The 19,760-nt window shown below is 38.1% G+C and overlaps 1 protein-coding gene across 2 annotated transcripts in view; it reads right to left on the bottom strand.

The window, feature by feature from the left end:
- akap6 (A kinase (PRKA) anchor protein 6) overlaps positions 1 to 19,760 on the bottom strand; it is a 164,656-nt gene that overhangs the window by 99,817 nt on the left and 45,079 nt on the right. For both annotated transcript variants that reach the window (XM_084394075.1, XM_084394076.1), the window contains 3 exons: positions 18,325 to 19,731; positions 12,696 to 12,818; positions 1,772 to 1,868 (listed from right to left, as the gene is read on the bottom strand). In XM_084394075.1, the coding sequence (XP_084250201.1) occupies positions 1,772 to 1,868; positions 12,696 to 12,818; positions 18,325 to 19,731 (1,627 nt within the window). The remainder of the gene's footprint in view (positions 1 to 1,771; positions 1,869 to 12,695; positions 12,819 to 18,324; positions 19,732 to 19,760) is intronic.

Here is a 19,760-nt window from a genome sequence, read left to right as displayed (position 1 = left end):
TGGTCAAGGTGGGAAGTTGATAGGAGATTTGCTCCTAATCACAGAGCTGAAATTAAAGGGGAAAACAAGATTTTCTTGCTCTTTTGAAATGAATATGTACTATGAGTGTCTACTATGTAGACTCAAAATGAGAAGTAAAAAAAGTTTATATTTTACATCTTTTCTAATTAAATTCAAACATTTTCACTAAGAATTACATCAGCATAATTTAATTGGAAAGTTGAACTTGTACATTAATTTCATAAAAGTTTTTGGTTTGTCATCTTAATGACTGCAGCACTGAAGGTGAAATCCAAAACCTTACGTTCAAAAAGTCACATGATCAATGACACTCATTTACAAGCATTTGATTAGTGACATAGAAATTGATTTTTTATTTGGTTTTTCAAGATCCTAAAAATCCAACAAGATTTTCAAAGTGATCTCAGAATTTTGTGTCACACTGTATGCTGCCTTCAAATAACCCAAAATATGGAAGTAGCAATGTATGATATATAACAAACAAAACATTCATTAATTTACATTTACACTACCATTTAAAAGTTTGGGGTCAGTAAGTTTTAAATAATAATAATAATATTTTTAACAAGCAAGAGATTAATGTATATTGAAGTAAAGACATTTAATGTGTATACGTAAGACAGTTACAATATTACATTTATTCGATTTCTATTTCAAATAAATGCTGTTCTTTTAAACTTTCTATTCATCAAGATTCCTAAACAAAATTATCATGATTTTCAAAAAAATAATAAGCCGCACAACATTTTCAAAGTGCTGTCAAATCAATTAATCATGATTAATTGCATTAACAAAAGTTTTTTTGTTATATATATATATATATATATATATATATATATATATAAACTAAAACTTTTATGTTAGATCGAATCGCAATTAATTGATTTGACAGCACTAGTTTTTTAGTCATAAGAAGATAATAAGAAATGTTTCTTGAGCACCAAATCAGCATATTAGAATGATTTCTGAAGGATCATGTGACACTGAAGACATTTTAAAGTGTATTAAAAAAGAAATCAGCTATTTCACATTGTAATTATTTATCAAATAAATGCAGCCTTTTGCTAAACATAAATGCTAAACTTTTGAACGATATATGGTCCCTTTAAAATCAAAATGTTTACTATTTACTTTACTAAATACACATTTCTGGTCCTAATGATCCAAATGAGGAAAAATGTATAGGCTGGCCCCTTTAAGAAGATCCCTACGGAAGGTTGGGTTATAGTAAAGGTGCGAGAGTGCATGTTTGTGTTGGCAGGGAGCTGTTGTCATGCTGTGGCACCGCAGGACAGGACTGTCAGGGCATTATACGGAACCGCTCCTGCCTCTGAGAACCATCTGCATATTTAATGGTAGCCGGCTTTACCCAGTGGAGACGAGACATACCAGCAGGGAGGTCAGCTGAGTGGATTTGTGCATTTGCCGAGCACTCGGTGAGACTCTTCAGGTGAATAATCACAGATATTGTAGAGGAACGAGTGACTGCAATGGCCTCTGACTCCTCAACTTGCTGTTCTTAATTCCCGCTCTCTTCATATACGGCTTTGGAAGTGCTCGGCTGGCCGCAGCACCTGCCTCTCCGCTTTATCCCAGAACTCAATTCAGCGGGCCGTGCGCCATTTGTAATGTATGTGAAAAGGCGTGCGCTCGGCGGTTCAGAAGCGGTTACTTGGGGATTTATAAATTCTGAAGGTCACTATGTTAATACAAACATTAATAATAAATGTGTGGCTCGGCAGAACTGTACCTGATTTGTGGGAGGTGATGAGTTCCAGGAGCTGCCGTCCCTTCTCCAGGAGACTGTCTTTCAGAGCGCTGTGACTGTCCACGTTGAGTTTGAAACTCTACACACACATGAACACAAAAACGACATGTCAGCGCAGGGGAAATCATCTTGTTCTCCTCCTTCACAGTTTCTGTCCTCTTCAGATCTTCCTCTCATCTTCCATTACAACATCTTCACACACATATGCAGGAAGCCTTTATTGTTCAAAGGTTGCTCTTTCATAGCTCGAGATAGTTAATGGGTAAATCTCATAAAAAAAAGAAACACCCAGGTCTCAATTCACTACAAAATTAAAAGATATTTTGCCTAAAGGACCTGAAGCCGGTTTTGGGAATATTAACTTTTTTTCGTTGTTTTCATGAAAATTAAGGACATTTTCCCCATTTAGACTCCTGAGCTATTAAAAGAGCAACCCATGAGCAATAAAATATTCATCAGGAATAAAACATAGAAGGAACAAAACTAGACAGCTCTGACATTAAAGACATTAAATAAGGAGCTAATTTGATTTTAGATGTTAGATTTTTCTGCAAATAATAAAGTATACAGGGAATACATGAACAAGTATTTTAAAAAACAATAACTAACAAGCAAAAGATAAAAGTCTTCATTAACATACATTTTTTCCCTTACATGATGCAGTGGAATGCATGTGAAATCAGTTACTTTTAATAAATAATTTATTGTTCACAGGTTGCTCTTTCATAGTCTAAATACATCTCTCATTTTTTATTCATTTAAAAGTACAGATGGTCTCAAATCAAAAGTAAATAGTTCACATACAGTAATAGCATATATAGAGCTATTGAATGAACATGGATAGAGGCTCAGAATATTTGACCGGGAAAGAATTTGATGAGAACTAATTGATTTCATATTGAAGAGATTTTTTACAAACTGAGAAGAATCAGGAAACATTAATTGTCCAATTAATCTCAAAGCAACCTAGGAGAAACAACTTGGATGTTAAGGAGATCTCATTTAGGATGTTTCTTTCCCACAGAACTCAACGGGACACAAGAAATCTTCTCCAACTCCTCGTCCGGTTTCATCTTTATGAAACAAACACTCATAAGTCACATTAAGTGCTTCAGCAAGAAAGTATATAATCTCCTGCTGCGCTGTCGACGCACAACCTTTAAACACCCTTCACACAATCCTTGATCTCAAACGAGCATTATTCATATATCCTCAGAGGAATGAAGCCCAAGTATTTGTCCGAGTCTATCCCACCATCCGTGCGCCACTGAATTATTAACAAACGACAGCCGTCCCTCTAATTCATCATCCGCGGCATAAACTAATATTCAAATGATGTTATAAAACTGAAGCCGTTTCTCCCACAGTTGTGCCCTCTAGAAAATGACCTCGGGACTGAGCAACAGCGTTCCTGTCTCTCTATTTCGGTCTTAGACCCACAATACAATGTGGTGCTCAGGATCCATCAGTCAGGTTTTCTTCAACTCTCAGTCATGTGTACATCTCTCAACAGGCTGCCCATTTACTCTGATGTCTCTATTTCAACGATAACTGTTTTTTTTTTCTCTCTAAACCCCCACCAAACACTCCTCCCCCCCTCCTCTCGCCCTCCAGTGGGTGCGGCAGAGGTTGGGAGAGAGAGAAAAAAACGTTCATGTTGATTGGTTTTGATAATACCCAGCACTCTCGAACGGAGGGCTCTCCAATTGCTAAGTGTAATCAAAGAGTAGAGAGCATTATCCTGTGTCCGCGAGGAAGAAGGGGGTGGTGAGGGATGTGCTTTTGAAGATGTGCGGAGGGGCGACGGGTGGGAACGAGGGGGGGCGGCGGGCCGTGCTCCCACGGGGGGCCCGCGGTTGAGGCGCCTAGAGCCATCCTCACCTTCGATTCTCATCTCCTCAGATCTCCCTCTGCCCTGTTTCACGCCATTACCGAGCGTTCTGATCTGACCAGCGCCACGGAGGGCAGCGGGAGCCGCCAAGGCCCGTTTTCACCTTCAGCTGTCTGACGCCCGGCCTGTCTGCGTGACAGCAAACCTGACAGAAAGATGCAACAACTTGAATACACGGGATCTGTTCCGTAAAGTGTATCCATTCTGTCCTGCTGTCACAAACGTCCGTTGCAGTCTAGCATACCCTTACTAATTGTGCAGTATGGATACTGTAAGGACAATTTTCATATAGAAAATGCTTTTCCAAATGTGTAGTGTACAGCACACCGTGTGGAATATTACATGCATTTACATTTATGCATTTGGCAGACGCTTTTATCCAAAGCGACTTACATTGCATTTCAAGGTACACATTTACATTCTTATCAGTTCTTGCTTTCCCTGGGAATCGAACCCATGACCTTGGCGTTGCAAGCTCTACTGTTTGAGCTACAGGAAGGCTATGCCATGATTCAATACGTTTAACCTTGCAATTCCAGTTGGATAAAAGAACCAGGGGGACAGATTTACAAAACATTCTTAACTTAATCCACTACCGGTCAAAAGTTTGACTTTTAACGCCTTCGAGTTATGTATTTGAAAGAAGACTCTTATGCTCACTAAGGCTGCATTTATTTGATAAAAAATACAGTAAAAACAGTAATATTGTGAAATATTATTACAATGTAAAATAAGTGTTTTCTATTTGAATATATTGTAAAATGTAAGTGATGACACAGCTGAATTTCCAGCATCATTACTCCAGTCTTTAGTGTCACATGATCCTTCAGAAATCTTTCTAATAATTTGTTACATTTATATAGTGCTTATTCTGGGTACTCGAAGTGCTTTACATAAGGAAGGGGGGAATCTCCTCTACCACCACCAATGTGCAGCATCCACCTGGATGATGCGACGGCAGCCATATCGCGCCAGAACGCCCACCACATACCAGCTTATTGGTGGAGAGGAGCCAATGAGCAAATTTGGCCAGGATGCCGGGGTTACACCTCTTTTTCGAAACGCATTCTGGGATTTTTAATGACCACAGAGAGTCAGGACCTCGGTTTAACGTCTCATTTGAATATTAGAATGTCATTCTAATATTTTAAATCTTTTGACCGGTAATGTAAAGTTAAGAATTTTATCTTTTTAGTTAAGATTGTTCTAAAGACAAAACTTAGTTATGATATCTGAACTAAAAATGATTATTTTGGCATTTTGTGTAAAAACATAGTTGCAGTCCAGCAAAATAATGATTTATCACCATGGAAATGTAAGGTCAAAAAGAGTCCACTGCATTGTGGGATACATTATAGTAATCCGTGCCGTGCGCTCTGGTTGTATGCTGCACATTTCGGCAGATGTAAGCAGGTCCCCCGGGGATTCTGTGCATCCAGAAAATGCATACTATAAACAGTATACATACTAAATCCTGCAGTAATAGTATGGTAGCATGCTATTCCAAACATTGCCTTACAAAAATTGCATATATAAAATTGTTGTATGTGAAAATAGTATGCAGTACATATTACATAAATGTTAACCCTGTAAATGCTTGCTTTATTAAGGTTTGTTCGTAAGCATAAAAGTAGCTGTAACCAAGCGTTGTATTTGTTTGACCAAATGGTTGCACCCATATTGTTTTATGGATCTGAGATATGGGGCTTTGAGCCAGTGGAGTGTATTGAGAATGTTCAGTTATCCTTCTGTAAAAAACTCCTGTGTATCAGTACAGGTGTGAGCAATGTAGCTGTTTTGGGGCGATCTGGGTAGATTTGCATTGTCTACTACCTATATGAAAATGTGTATCATGTACTGGATAAATTTATCTGTATCCAAGAAAATGTTATAATATGCTTTTTCAGTTAGATGAAGTAGGTAGAAAAACATGGGTTTCCGGCATTCGAGTTCTATTGTATTTCTATGGTTTCTCTAGTGCCTGGGAGGCTCAAACTATAGGTGATATAAGAACATTCACATCTATTCTGAATCAACGATTGAGAGAAAAAGCACAAAATGCATGGTGCACATCAGTTTTAGAAAATAAGAAGTTGAATATATATTCACAATGCAAGTCCTTGGTGGTACAGGAGAGCTACATTGCATCTATATAACATACAGCTGGGACAATCTCTGTACTTGTTTAGATGCTCAGGGCACATGTTCACAGCTATATAAACAGGGTTAGATGGAATAATATACCAATGACAGAGAGAATCTGTAATTATTGTAATCTAACTAATACCTCTGTGATTGAAGACGAGAAGCATTTCTTGTATTTCTTGTATAATTGTTCTTTGTACATGGATCTGAGACCAAATATTTGGGTGATCTCACACTTGTTGGTGATGTTTGTATTGATATGTCACAGGTTTGAGAGTCGAAGCATGCATGGAGATTGGCATTGTATATACACTCACCTAAAGGATTATTAGGAACACTATACTAATACTGTGTTTGACCCCCTTTCGCCTTCAGAACTGCCTTAATTCTACGTGGCATTGATTCAACAAGGTGCTGAAAGCATTCTTTAGAAATGTTGGCCCATATTGATAGGATAGCATCTTGCAGTTGATGGAGATTTGTGGGATGCACATCCAGGGCACGAAGCTCCCGTTCCACCACATCCCAAAGATGCTCTATTGGGTTGAGATCTGGTGACTGTGGGGACCATTTTAGTACAGCGAACTCATTGTCATGTTCAAGAAACCAATTTGAAATGATTCGAGCTTTGTGACATGGTGCATTATCCTGCTGGAAGTAGCCATCAGAGGATGGGTACATGGTGGTCATAAAGGGATGGACATGGTCAGAAACAATGCTCAGGTAGGCCGTGGCATTTAAACGATGCCCAATTGGCACTAAGGGGCCTAAAGTGTGCCAAGAAAACATCCCCCACACCATTACACCACCACCACCAGCCTGCACAGTGGTAACAAGGCATGATGGATCCATGTTCTCATTCTGTTTACACCAAATTCTGACTCTACCATCTGAATGTCTCAACAGAAATCGAGACTCATCAGACCAGGCAACATTTTTCCAGTCTTCAACTGTCCAATTTTGGTGAGCTCGTGCAAATTGTAGCCTCTTCTTCCTATTTGTAGTGGAGATGAGTGGTACCCGGTGGGGCCTTTGTGGGTTTTTTTTTTTTTGAGTATCATATTTGACACATCAAGAGTTTATGTACTATGATATAGGAGAATATGAAGCTCATACTCAAGGAGAAAAAATAATAATTATTATTCAGAGGCCCAAAACAGATAAAAAAAAAAAAGGAATCTGGTCCAGCTGCTGATATTTCTATGGCTTAAAAGTAAGATGCACTTTTGACTTTACAACTTTGCAGAGCTTTTAAATTCACAGACAACTATATTACACACTGCATGAATGGGAATATAAAAAAAACATAATAGGGGCACTTTAATCATGTTGATTATTTAGAGAGCTTAAAAATGTGCGTATCAAATATAACACATTAGGTTTGTAGGATTAAGAAGGGGGTAGACTAAACAAACAGTCCGATTTTCAGAATAATATCTGAAAGCATTAATCATATACAGACAAGCCCTAAGTTTAGTGACTCAGAAAGCACAAAAATAGCCGTCATACATACTAAGCGGATGGTCTGGTGTCTGAGACAGTCTAAGGCTGGAGCGAGAGGGCCGAGTCTCTCTCTCAACTTTGTGCCATCGGAAAGCGTGAGCGGGACGAGACGGGTGATGGATCAGCAGGTGAGAGAATTTATCACTCATGACAGACACGAGAGAAAGTGAGGAGAGCTTATTTATGACTTCGGATACAGGCTGAAATTGATATCCTTTACAGAGCTAAACGCCTTTAAAATGAGTAAACAAACTGAAGGGAAAAAAGGCTGAATAAACAGATATCCATCACTGATTTATGCTACGACAAAATGCTCTGTAATATCAATATTTGGTGCACATGGCAAGGACACTCTTATACTGTATTCGATGGCATAAAAAGCGAGCTGTAATAATCCCATCAGCTATAACCGAGGCGATATCAATATCACATGATCTAATTAAGAGACTCTTTATATCAATTCGTGCAGCTCCAATTCAAGGCAACACATGTCATGTTTTATGAAACGAGGATATAGGAGAAGCAAAATGTATTGTTACGAACACCTCAACAACTGAAAGATAAAAAATATTCCCGTCAAGTTTCAAGGTGTGAAAAACGTTCTTAAATCCATTTCATCATCACCTTTACCTTGAAAACCCTGACTCGAAGAGAAAATCCAATGTGTTCATGAATGAAACCTCACAGTTAGAGCGAACAAAGCCTAAACCTGCATTTTAAGTTGATTCCTAAAGCAGGTGTGTGTTTTGTTTGCCATAACGGTACAAATGTGTGTTGCATTTAAGCGTGAGGTGATACGTGCTTTGTTCTGCTAGCTCGACGTGTGATATGTCTGTGTGTGTTTGTGTGAGAGCAGATAGACGGGACTCTGAGCTGAAGCGCCCCGGCTAGGATCAGACATGAGGGCAGACAGGTTATCGCGTACTTGACATCAATAGATGTGCCACAGCAACCAGTGGAACCCAAAACCTCCCCCTGTCCTAATCCCCAAATCAGAGAGAGAAAGAGAAGGTGCTAGCCCAGGAGGTGTCTAGAGACAGATTGGGGTTTGTGATGTGCAGGTTTGAAGGAATTTATGAATTATGGGATTTTTGGGGGGTGAACTATCTTTTATATATTTCAGAAAAATGCTGTTCTTATGAACTTTCTATTCATCAAATAATCCTGAAAATTTTTTACACAACTGTTTTCAACATTGATAATAATAATAAATGAATATTAGAATGATTTCTGAAGGATCATGTGACACTGAAGACTGGAGTAACAGAGTTACCTACACAGAAATCAATTGCATTTTAAAATATATTCAAATAGAAAACAGTTATTTTAAAGGGGTGGTTGATTATGATTTCACTTTTCAAACTTTAGTTAGTGTGTAATGTTGCTGTTTGAGCATAAACAACATCATCTGCAAAGTCACGACGCTCAAAGTTCAAGGCAAAGGGAGATATTTTCTTTTAAAGAAATCACTTTTTAAGGACTTCAACAAACGGCTGGTTGGGACTACACAACATTCCTCCAGGGTTAGTGACATCACCAACCCTAAAATTTACATAAACCCCGCCCCTGGGAACGCGATTTATAGATTTTTAATGACAGAATATGCTAATCAATGACTAGAAGATAACTACACATAAGCTACATAAATTCATCAACTAACCATTCAGAAATGTTGTCTACATGTTGTCACTTCTTCTTGAGTCTCTCCATCATTGTCCGACTTCGGTTTGAACATAAAAGGCTAAAAGTTTTTGACATTTATAGTGCATGTCTGTAGTGGTATAGTGCATGTGTGAGGTAAAAGACCATGATCTGTTGAAGCTCCACCCTCTCTGCTGGGAGCAGCAGCTCATTTGCATTTAAAGGGACAGACACAAAAACTGTGCGTTTTTGACAATTTTAACATGCTATATAAAGATATTTGTGGGGTATTTTGAGCTAAAACTTCACATACACACTCTGGGGACATCAGAGACTTATTTAACATCTTGTGAAAAGGGCATTACACCACCCCTTTAAATTGTAAAAGTATTTCACAATATTACTGTCTTTGCTGTATTTTGGATCAAATAAATGAAGCCTTGGTGAGCAGAAGAGACTTCTTTTAAAACATAAAAAAATCTTACCGTTCTAATAACTTTATATATATATATATATAAAAATTGTATTATTATTATTATTTAGTTACATTCAGTACACACATACAGGCCACTTTATACTTCGTCGAACCTTTATAACACATTGAACCTTGAAGCAGATGGGCTCCAGCAGCAGAAGACACACCAGGTGTCACTCCTGGCAGCTGAGAACAGGAAACTGAGGCTACAATTCACACGGGCTCACCAAAATTGGTCAGAAGATTGGAAAAACATTGCCTGGTCTGACGAGTCTCGATTTCGGATGTGACATTCAGATGATAGGACAGAATTTGGCTTAAACAACATGAAAGCATGGATCCACCCTGACTGTATCAATGGTTCAGGCTGCTGGTGGTGTAATGGTGTCAGGGATACTTTCTTGGCTCACTTTGGGCCCTTTAGTACCAATTGAGCACCGTTTAAACTCAACAGGCTACCTGAGTATTGTTGCTGACCATGTCCATCCCTTTATGACCACAGTGTCTCATCTTCTGAGGGCTACTTCCAGCAGGATAACGTGACATGTCACAAAGCTCAAATCATCTCAAACTGGTTTCTTGAACATGACAATGAGCTCACTAAACTCAAGTGGCCTCCACATTCACCAGATCTCAATCCAATAAAGCACCTTTGGGATGCAGTGGAACGGGAGATTCGCATCATGGATGTGCAGCCGACAACTCATGTCAACATGGACCAAAATCTCTAAGGAATGTTTCCAGCACCTTGTTGAATCTATGCCACCAAGAATTAAGGCAGTTCTGAAGGCAAAATGAGGTCCAACCAGGTACTAGCACAGTGTACCTAATAAAGTTTTTTAATGTAAAATATTTCTTCAAAAATGAAATTTTATGTTATATTGTAATAATCATAAATGTGTTCCATTTCAAGACCAAATGCTTATTTAAGAGCAATACTGATTGATGATAGAATGTTGAAAGTAGTATGCTGAAGATGCCCAGATGGTGACCATCTCTGGTGCATTTTAGAAGTTTATGGATATTTTTTGGATAACATGCCATTGTGCTACGAAAGAAGAAGAGTGGTTTGCTTGCCACCAAGCTGGTGGTTTGATGGTTTTAAAGGGGTTTTGAGCAATTGAGTCAGCAGGTCAGGATGGAAAACAAGCTAAAACATCTTGAACCAGTTAAGACCAGCAAACTACCTTAGGCTAGTTCAGCAGGGTTATCTTTCACATTTTTGGAGAACGCAAGGCTGAAGCTGCAGTTTTTAAAATGCTTAAGCACTTAAGTAATAATGTAATTCATTTATCTAAATCAGTGCATCAATTCGTGGTCTGTTTTCCTGCAAGTGAAAGACCATACATTTAAAAATTTCGTCAAAATTGTTGTGTATACTAGCACATAAATGACCTCTAAAATGACAATGACTAATAGACATGGTGTAACAGCCACAAAACCCCAATTAAATCTTCAAAGGTTTTTCCAAGTGTTTCATTAAGCTTTTTAAACACTGTCCACTCAGTTCAAATCTATCTGAGGACGTCACCCAATTTAACTGTGTGGTTTATGTACTAACTGATGTATAAAGAATGTCTTTAATGTTTGTGTGCATGTTGGAAAGCAGGAGCACAACTCACTATCTGTGTGACTGGGGGCCCTTGTTTCTGCGTCTCATTTGTCAATGGAGGCCGGTGTGTGTGTGTGTGTGTGTGTGTGTGTGTGTGTGTGTGGTTAATGTGATTCAGAGACCTGGATCCGCCACCCAGTGCAATCAATAGCGGTTTCATTTCACAATCTCTCAATGCCTTATAAAGAAAGCCCACTCCTTTTCTCTCTCTCTCTCCTTCTCTTCCTACCCTGCAACAGCCAACCTCCTCCTTACGGCTCTCCCGTGGGTACCGGAAAGATCCGTGCTCACAGACACACACATATATGCGCACGGACACAAACACACACGCGCTCCCCACCTGCCAGCTGGACTTAATGCCCAGACATTAAACCTGTGAGCACATCCTGCGAGCCCCAAACGCTGGATGAGAGACAGCAAGTGTGTGACCCTGCTCTCTAAATCAATAAAAATTGGTGAAGCCTCTCACTATAAAACACAATGTGATATTCCTCCTGCAGTACAGATGGGCTGGTCACACAGACAGACTGATAAACAAACAGTGTAGCTGGTGCACACGATACGCTTCTGGTACGGGTTACTAAGGGTTTCACATTGCCATTGGAAAGACAACCCATAAATGAAATCTCTTCAATATCTCAATTAGTTCTCCAAGACAGTAATGAGATTTAACGGAGGACAAAAAAAAGAATCAAGTCTCTGCTTCTCAGATGTTCTCCCAGAAAAAAAAAAAGAAAAGAAAAAAAAGTTTCAGAGGAAATCTCAGCTAATGGTCAATGGCCAATACAATGTCAACATATAATATAATATAATATAATATAATATAATATAATATAATATAATATAATATAATATAATATAATATAATATAACATTGTAACGTAATATAACATATTATAATATAATATAAAATAATATTATATATATATATATATATATTTATTAACACATGTACATTTATAATTTACTTTTGGTAATATAACATAATATAATATAATATAATATAATATAATATAATATAATATAATATAATATAATAATATAATATAATATAATATAATGTTAAATTATTTAAATATAATATAATAAAATATATGAAAGTTAAATTATACATTAATAAATACATGTGCATTTATAATTGATATCATTTTATTCCCAATTTTAACATTATATTTAAAATAATATAAAAGTTAGATTTGTATTTTATTTTATTTTTGTTCATTCATTCAAAGTCCTCTTTTCAAAAGTAAATGTAGATAATTTTACTACATATAAATACAATTCAAGACCAAATGATCTGAGCTGATATATAATTTCATTTAATAGCTCTAAAATCCTTTTCACGTCAGTTGTTTGTCAAAAGTTTACTCAGTTGTGCCTTTTTTTATTTCTCCTAAAGAATTTTAGGATAAACATCTGAGATAAAGTTGATACTTAAATTAAGCACGACTGAGAGACATGATGAAACTATGAAAGAGCAACAGTGAGTAAAACATCAACATCTAAGATTACAAGATGAAAATTCAGCAGAATAAAAATAAATGCAGTGTGATCACTAGTGGAAAATGTCTGACCATGTGTCCATTTGTAATATATGTGAGCTTTAACACACTGAAAGACTGATTAGACATTTACTCACAAGGTGAGTTTCCAGGTAGAGTTTGAGGCTGTCGATATCAGCTCTGGGTGGCGTCCAGTTGTCTGTGGTTTCTAGAGCGTCTCTCAGCCAACAGATGAACTCATCCAGTTTGCTGACAAAACCCTGCAAGAGCAAACACACAACACACAGGCACATCAACACGGTCAAACACAGCAAATGTGATTGTTCTGACATCAAATGTCTCGAAATATAACAATCCAAACCAACCAAACAACATGTGTTACACACCACAACACAACACAACAAATAGGACTTCAGAAAAAGAAAGTGTTTTGATAAGGTTTGATAAGCTGATGAAAGTTTCTGAGTGAGGGTTTGCATGTGTCACACAGTAGCTGCCCTTCATGAGCCTCTATGGCTTTTTTCAATGAGAGCAGGTTCAATGTGCACGGTGTGTAAATACTGCCATCTGCTGGACAAACGAACAACTATACAGACTCCGACTGCTGATCCCAGTTTAACCAAATACTGCCCTTAAAGGAACAGCTCACTGAAATCAAACAGTCTCATAATTTTCCTGATTCTAATCCTATATGACTTTTTCATCCATCCATTCAATATAAAGACGTTTTACATAATGTCCAAACTTCATTGTTCTACACCCCAAGTCGATGGGGTGTTTCATACATCAAGTCTTAGCATTATATGAAAAACCGACCAAAATTTAAGTTGTTTTTCGATTATAATCTTCTACCACTTTAGAAATAATGTGGACTTCAGATACTTCTAATGGTGCTATACAGTCCATTTTTACTTTCACTGTATAGAAATGAGAAGCTTGGACATTATTTAGGGCATCTGCATTTGGAAGAAAAAGTATGACATGAAGGTCATGTGTTTTCTAATGACAAAATGCTCATTTTCGAGTGAACTTTTCCTTTAAGTCTGTGGTTAACCAGGGGGTGAACGACGAGGATCTGAGACCTAATTACAGTGACAAATATGCTCGTCTTCTGATGTCATACGTGCAAACGGATCAAAAACCATTTCACACAGTCTCTAATGAACCATCTGAATGTAATATGAGAAGATTTCGCCCTTTCTCCATGGCAGCTCCTCCTGCTCATTATCTAACATTGGCGAAAATCAAAGATATTGATACAAATGACCTCTCCGCAAACGCAGGCTAAAAATCCCATAATTTATCGACTGTTTGGCCTTCACCGGCAGTCAAGCTTTGATGTGGGTGAGACTGGCTGTGCTTTCAAAGCTAAAATGCTGGAAAGGAATCAGATCTGTGTGAGAACGCAATTTCAAAAGTCAGAGTAAAGCCTGAACACTTCTCCTAACGGTTTCTATCTGGTCTATATTGTTGGTTTTGAGTTGGCAGACTGTTTTGGTCAAGCTGGTTAGAGCTGGCAGACCACTTTTATGTTGAAAGAAAGCCCTCAAACTACTGCACATCTCTCCAGCTCTGCTGCAATATGGTACATCTTCATATAGACCAAAGGAATTCTGCGAAATTGTGGCAGTCGATGAAGATCAATAGATACTGCCGCTAAATTATTCCCCTGGCAGGGACGGCGTGCGATTCGCTCTCATCTCGTGCACTGATAAAGCTCTCAGAGCAGATGAATATGTAGCCGCTGGTCACGGCATTAACTGAGCTTGTCACCAGACCTGTTTGTGAGTGTATTACAGAGGGAGGAAGAGAAAATGAGACACGACTTCATGCCCCAGAGAAAGAAAGAGACAGAGAGAGAGAGAGAGAGAGAGCTAATGGGTGAAAGCAGTCGGTAGCCGCCAAATTCATATACAGTATGAACTGAACACCCTCAGAAACCAATCACTGCTTTTATCACCATATTTGCATTGTCTGTTTATATGCGTTCAAAAGGAATTGTTCACCCAAAAATGAAAAATTGTTGTTTATTTAATCACCCTGATGGCATTCCAAATATGCAAGCTGTTCCTTTCCTTTCCAATGGAACACAAAAGGAGACTTTTTGGAGAACAATCATGCAGCTCTTTTCCATAAGCAAACAAAACAAAACAAAACAAAAATGACATCGCTTAATTGTCATGAAAATAAATGTCAACACAAAATAGGCTTCATTTTCTAAATGCAAAAAACTAATATAAATGTATATAGTTTTTTGCATTTAGAAAATGAAGCCTATTTTATGTGTGTGTATATGTATATGTATATATGTGTGTGTGTGTGTGTGTGTGTGTGTCTATGTATGTATGTGTGTGTATATACACACACATATATACACCTATATATACATATATACATATATATACACACATGTATATGTATATGTATATATATATATATATACACACACACACACACATATATATGAAGAGTTCAGATGCAAAAGCCTCTAAGTGCCATCTGAAATTTTCTTCTAGAATGATCATTTTTATCAAGCTTGTATATTTAAATTCAGTAATTTCACTTAAATGGCAATGAAAATGACCTATTTATTGTCATTTAAGTGAAATTACTGAATTTAAATATACAAGCTTGACAAAAATGATCATTCTAGAAGAAAATTTTAGATGGCACTTAGAGGCTTTTGCATCTGAACTCTTTATATATATACATATATATATATATATATATATATATATATATATATATATATAAAATGTGAATATACTGCAAATTCATAGAAAGAAATGAAATTGCTGTTTGCTGCTGTTTTTCTTTTTCCAATGGAAATTTAGATTTAGACATTTTTATTTGGCAGCTACTATTATTTTATTAACTACAGCAAATTTTTTTATAATTTTTTTATTATATATATATATATATATAGTACAATTTAATTAAAGAAAAATGTGTGCATTCTTATATTCACTTTTATTACCATATCTGGCACTAAAAATGAAGATAAAGATGCAAAGACAAAGATATGCAAAAAACGACGGAGTGGGGGAAGCAGAGGACGAGAAAGACAGAAACAGAGAGAGAGAGAGACAGGAAAAGACAAGGAGAAGGGGAAGACGGGTTTGGTGGCGTCACACATGACTAGGCCCCTGAGACGCCCCCAAGAAGAGGCTTCAGCTGCCAGCTGTCTGTTGCCATGAGAATGAAGTCATCTCCAGCGGCTGAATACTAATGTAATCAATCACCTCCTCCTGTGACACGCATCATCTCAGGTGGATGTGGCTGCCTACCTCCGCCCGCTCCAGTGAGCTTACTGCACACACTCACACACACACTCACATACATGCACACGCTTTCACTGGAACCAAAGGAAGGATTACAGCTGAAAACTTTTGAGGGCATCCTTCCCTTCACTAGTCATTCACCTCCATCAGATCGGCATGATTGCAGTGGTTACTGTTCATAAGACATGAGAAGTGTTGTGAAGTATATTTCAAAAATGCTTTCTATGCTGTGGAGTCCATGATTGATCTTCTTGGATAAAACAGAAGACTGAATTTGCAGGTGATAAAATATGAATTAGTGTGAGCTGAAAGAGTTCCAGTGGATAAAGTCCAGACATTGGTCAAAATATGCCTACATCAGGATGAATGCACAAATTATTGAACACAAATACAGTATAACCATAATCTCCACCAAAATATTATACTTACTAATGCAAACCCTTAATTAATCCATATGACATCATTCAAACAGTGCAAGAATCATTGCTTAATTTTTTTTTTTTATTGACAATAGTGAGTGATACCAAGTTACTTTGGTTTTACAGTAGAAACAATAACTGTAGTTTCTACTGTATTTTTGGGCACTATGGCATATTTTTGAAACCAAAACCGAAACACCTATATCAAAAGTTGAAATACTTGGTTTGCAAAGATTGCATCTAAAAGATCTTGTTAAATAAACTTAATTTGATGCACTCATCATAATTGACTCAATTTCATAAACAAAGACATTACTTTATATGACTTTTGGTGTTCTTGGTCTGTTTTTATATTTGACCACCAGATGGCGGCAGTATCCCATTATGTCTCTGAGGCAGTAAACAAAACAGTAGATCTAAACTCATGGCCAGCAATCAGGAAACTAAAAAAGTGTAATGATTTAGATCTCATCAGCAATGCATTTTTGAAAGAACATATATAAGAATTACATTACTACAAGAAATGGTAGCTTTTATTTATAAAGATTAACGCAGCTAGATTGCTTAATTATAGCTGAGCTCGAAACAGAATATTATCTTACTACTTGCTGCAAGATGGCATACTGCATATTGCCTATTATTATAAATTAATTTATAAAATTATAATTATAATAAGTTAAACAGTATGCATTATCCCATGATAAACATTTCAAACAGCTATGCCACATTGTTGTCACATTTTTATGACCTCTCTAGTTTGTCTTACGAGGTGTGGCATTATTGTTGGCTCCTATGACAGCGTACTTCTTGCTTAGTTGCTTTGGATAAAAGCATCTGCTAAATTAATAAATATAAAATGTAATCTTTTACATTTGCATATCCATGTATTATAATTTTAATAAGGTTTTAGCCTTTGTGTGATAAATGAAAACTATGTTGGAAGCATTGGATTATGGGAGACAGTATTCCCTTCAACTATTGCATACGTAAATGTACTAGGTCATCTGGGTATTTCCATGCATACAGAAAATATGCATAGTGTGCAAAGTGTACATACTTTACACTTCAGCAGTAGTAAGACTAGCATGGTGGTATGCTATCCCACACAGTCTGACTAGTTTGGGTTTCCTCAAGCACCTGGGTCCTTTATAAACGATTACATGTTCTTAATTTTGAAGCTAATCATTTAATTACAGACTTGGGACTGAAGAGAGGTTGTCAAGGAGCGCAATCCTGTTAATTAAGCTTTGAATATTAGCGAAAGGCTGAGGTGGCTTGTTAGTTCATTACCCCTTTAGTTATCAGCTGTTTTTAATATCTGCTTAGTGTAGTGACACATATTAGCTGCCGCCTCAATGTGAATGAGGATTAAGGCATACAAATGACTTCCTTAATAATTATACCCATTTTAAATTAGATATAAACTATAGAACTGTGATAAATGTAAGTTTAACCATTGAGAGGTTCACCATTATCACTCGGTTGCTCATTTAGCTTTGTTGAGTGAATGGCTACCTAAAGAATAGTGTACTAACATACTACTTTTACTCTATTTCTGCAATATATCGCATGTATATTAGGATTAGCCAAAATAAGCAGTGTACAAGGGCAGTACACTGGACAGAATAATGTATACCACAATGCAACCTGCACAATGTTGGGGTGCTAAAGAGACTACAGCCACTCATTATCTGACCTGACTGCTGAGAATCAAAACTATTTTACTAAACACAACGGTAACTAAACTGCACTCATATGCAACATGGTGAGATCATTTGACAACAAATGTAGCAAACTACAGTCTGAAATGTTTATAATGGAATAATGCATTTACAGTTCACACTGCACAGTATTCAATACACTGTAAAATGAACAGTAAATAGCATATACAGCATTCAGTATATACTGCACATTATACAGTATGGAACAGATTTAAGTACTGCATGGTTTTCTGTAGCACAGTATACAGCATATACTCCAACAGTAAGTAGTAAGCTAGTATTCTTTTTCAAACACAGCCTTTGGAAAGGTTAAGAATACTGTATCAAAAAGCAGAAATCTCTTACCTCAATCTTCGCCCAGACATCGTGGTAGTTCTCTTGGTGCTGAATATCTGCTAGTAGCTGCTGTATCAAGGGTGTGCATTGGAACATAATCTTTGGTACAACGGGCCGTCCATTCGATATGTTTCTTCCCCTGGACTCTGGTGTACTTCGCGCCCCTTCGTCCTCAGATAACAGGTCGCTGAGGGGCCCAGACTCTATGCTGTCATCAAGAGAAGGAGCCACACCGCTCGAGGAGGTAGGTGAAAAGCGCCCGGCTCGGGAGGACTTTTTATAGGGGTGAAGCAAAAGAAGATCGGAGCTGCTCTCCCAATCAGGGTTGACCTCAGTGAGCTCCCAGTCATCCACGTCCTGGATGGACTCTTGCAAGCCTCTTTGCGGTAAAGCCTGAGCAAGGTTTTCCAGCTTCATAGCTAACATTTCTGTCTTTTTCAGCTGGGCTGGAAGAGCGAGGAACTCATCCGAACCATACCAGTGTTCTTTGGGGCTGTCTGATGCATTGGAGATATGCAGAGCATTCTGGTTAACAATCCAGAGAGAGCCTGTGGTGGGAGCTTGATCGCCGGGGCTGGAGGACATTTCCCGTGGGTCGTGGTCTGAGATGTCCTCCCCTGAAGATGGTGGTGGGCTGGAAGAGTCACTGTAAGCCTGCTTGGCTTTGGAGTGCATAGTCTTGAAGTTCGTCAAGTGCTTCTGTGTCTGAAATCCCTGCACGGTCTCAGATGAGCGTCTCTCTAGTGGGACTTCACTAGGCACAGATGGTCTCTTGAGACCCATTCGCAAGTTCCTTCCGTTCATAGCATGGAGACTCTCGTAGGATTGACTCCCACTGCCTGGATAAACTGATTCCAGCTCCAGCCAGAACTTTGAGCGATCCGGTGTATCCAGAAGAGATGGCGTGCTTCTGCTCAAGTCAGCCTGGTACTGGAGAGGTGAAGGCTTACTGAACCTTGTGTTTCCATCACCCTCCAGGTACATGGGCTTTTTAGGCAAAGGCTGTGTGGGAGAAACATCACTCCTAATGGCACCTTGAAGAGGGCGTTTGGAAAGGGCAAAGCTGCTTTCTCCCTGCATTGCTGAATCCGGTGTATTTTCTTCTTCGGTGGGGCCACTGATTGTCTCTCGAGGTTCCTGGATGGAAGTAACAGACTCTTCTGCAGGTGAAGATGACACCTGGTTCTGTCTAGAGGCTGCAATGTTGAGGAGATCCACACTCTGAAGCAGTTCTGGAAAGTCTTGCTCCAGCTCGGGATAAAGGGAGCGTGGCCCTCGACCTTCTGCGTCTTCGATGGGACTGTAGTCGCTCAGTTCATAAGCAGTAATGCCACAGTCGAGGGAGAAGTAGTCCTTACTGCACTTAATGGTCAGCTGGCCAGAGTCATCCACTTCTGTTAAAGCATCCAGCCGAGCCTAAAGATGATCAAGATCACAAAAACAGA

This window comes from Rutilus rutilus, assembly GCF_951802725.1.
Source record: "Rutilus rutilus genome assembly, chromosome: 21".
In the NCBI taxonomy this organism is placed as follows: domain Eukaryota; kingdom Metazoa; phylum Chordata; class Actinopteri; order Cypriniformes; family Leuciscidae; genus Rutilus; species Rutilus rutilus.
This window is presented reverse-complemented; position numbering and strand designations above follow the sequence as displayed.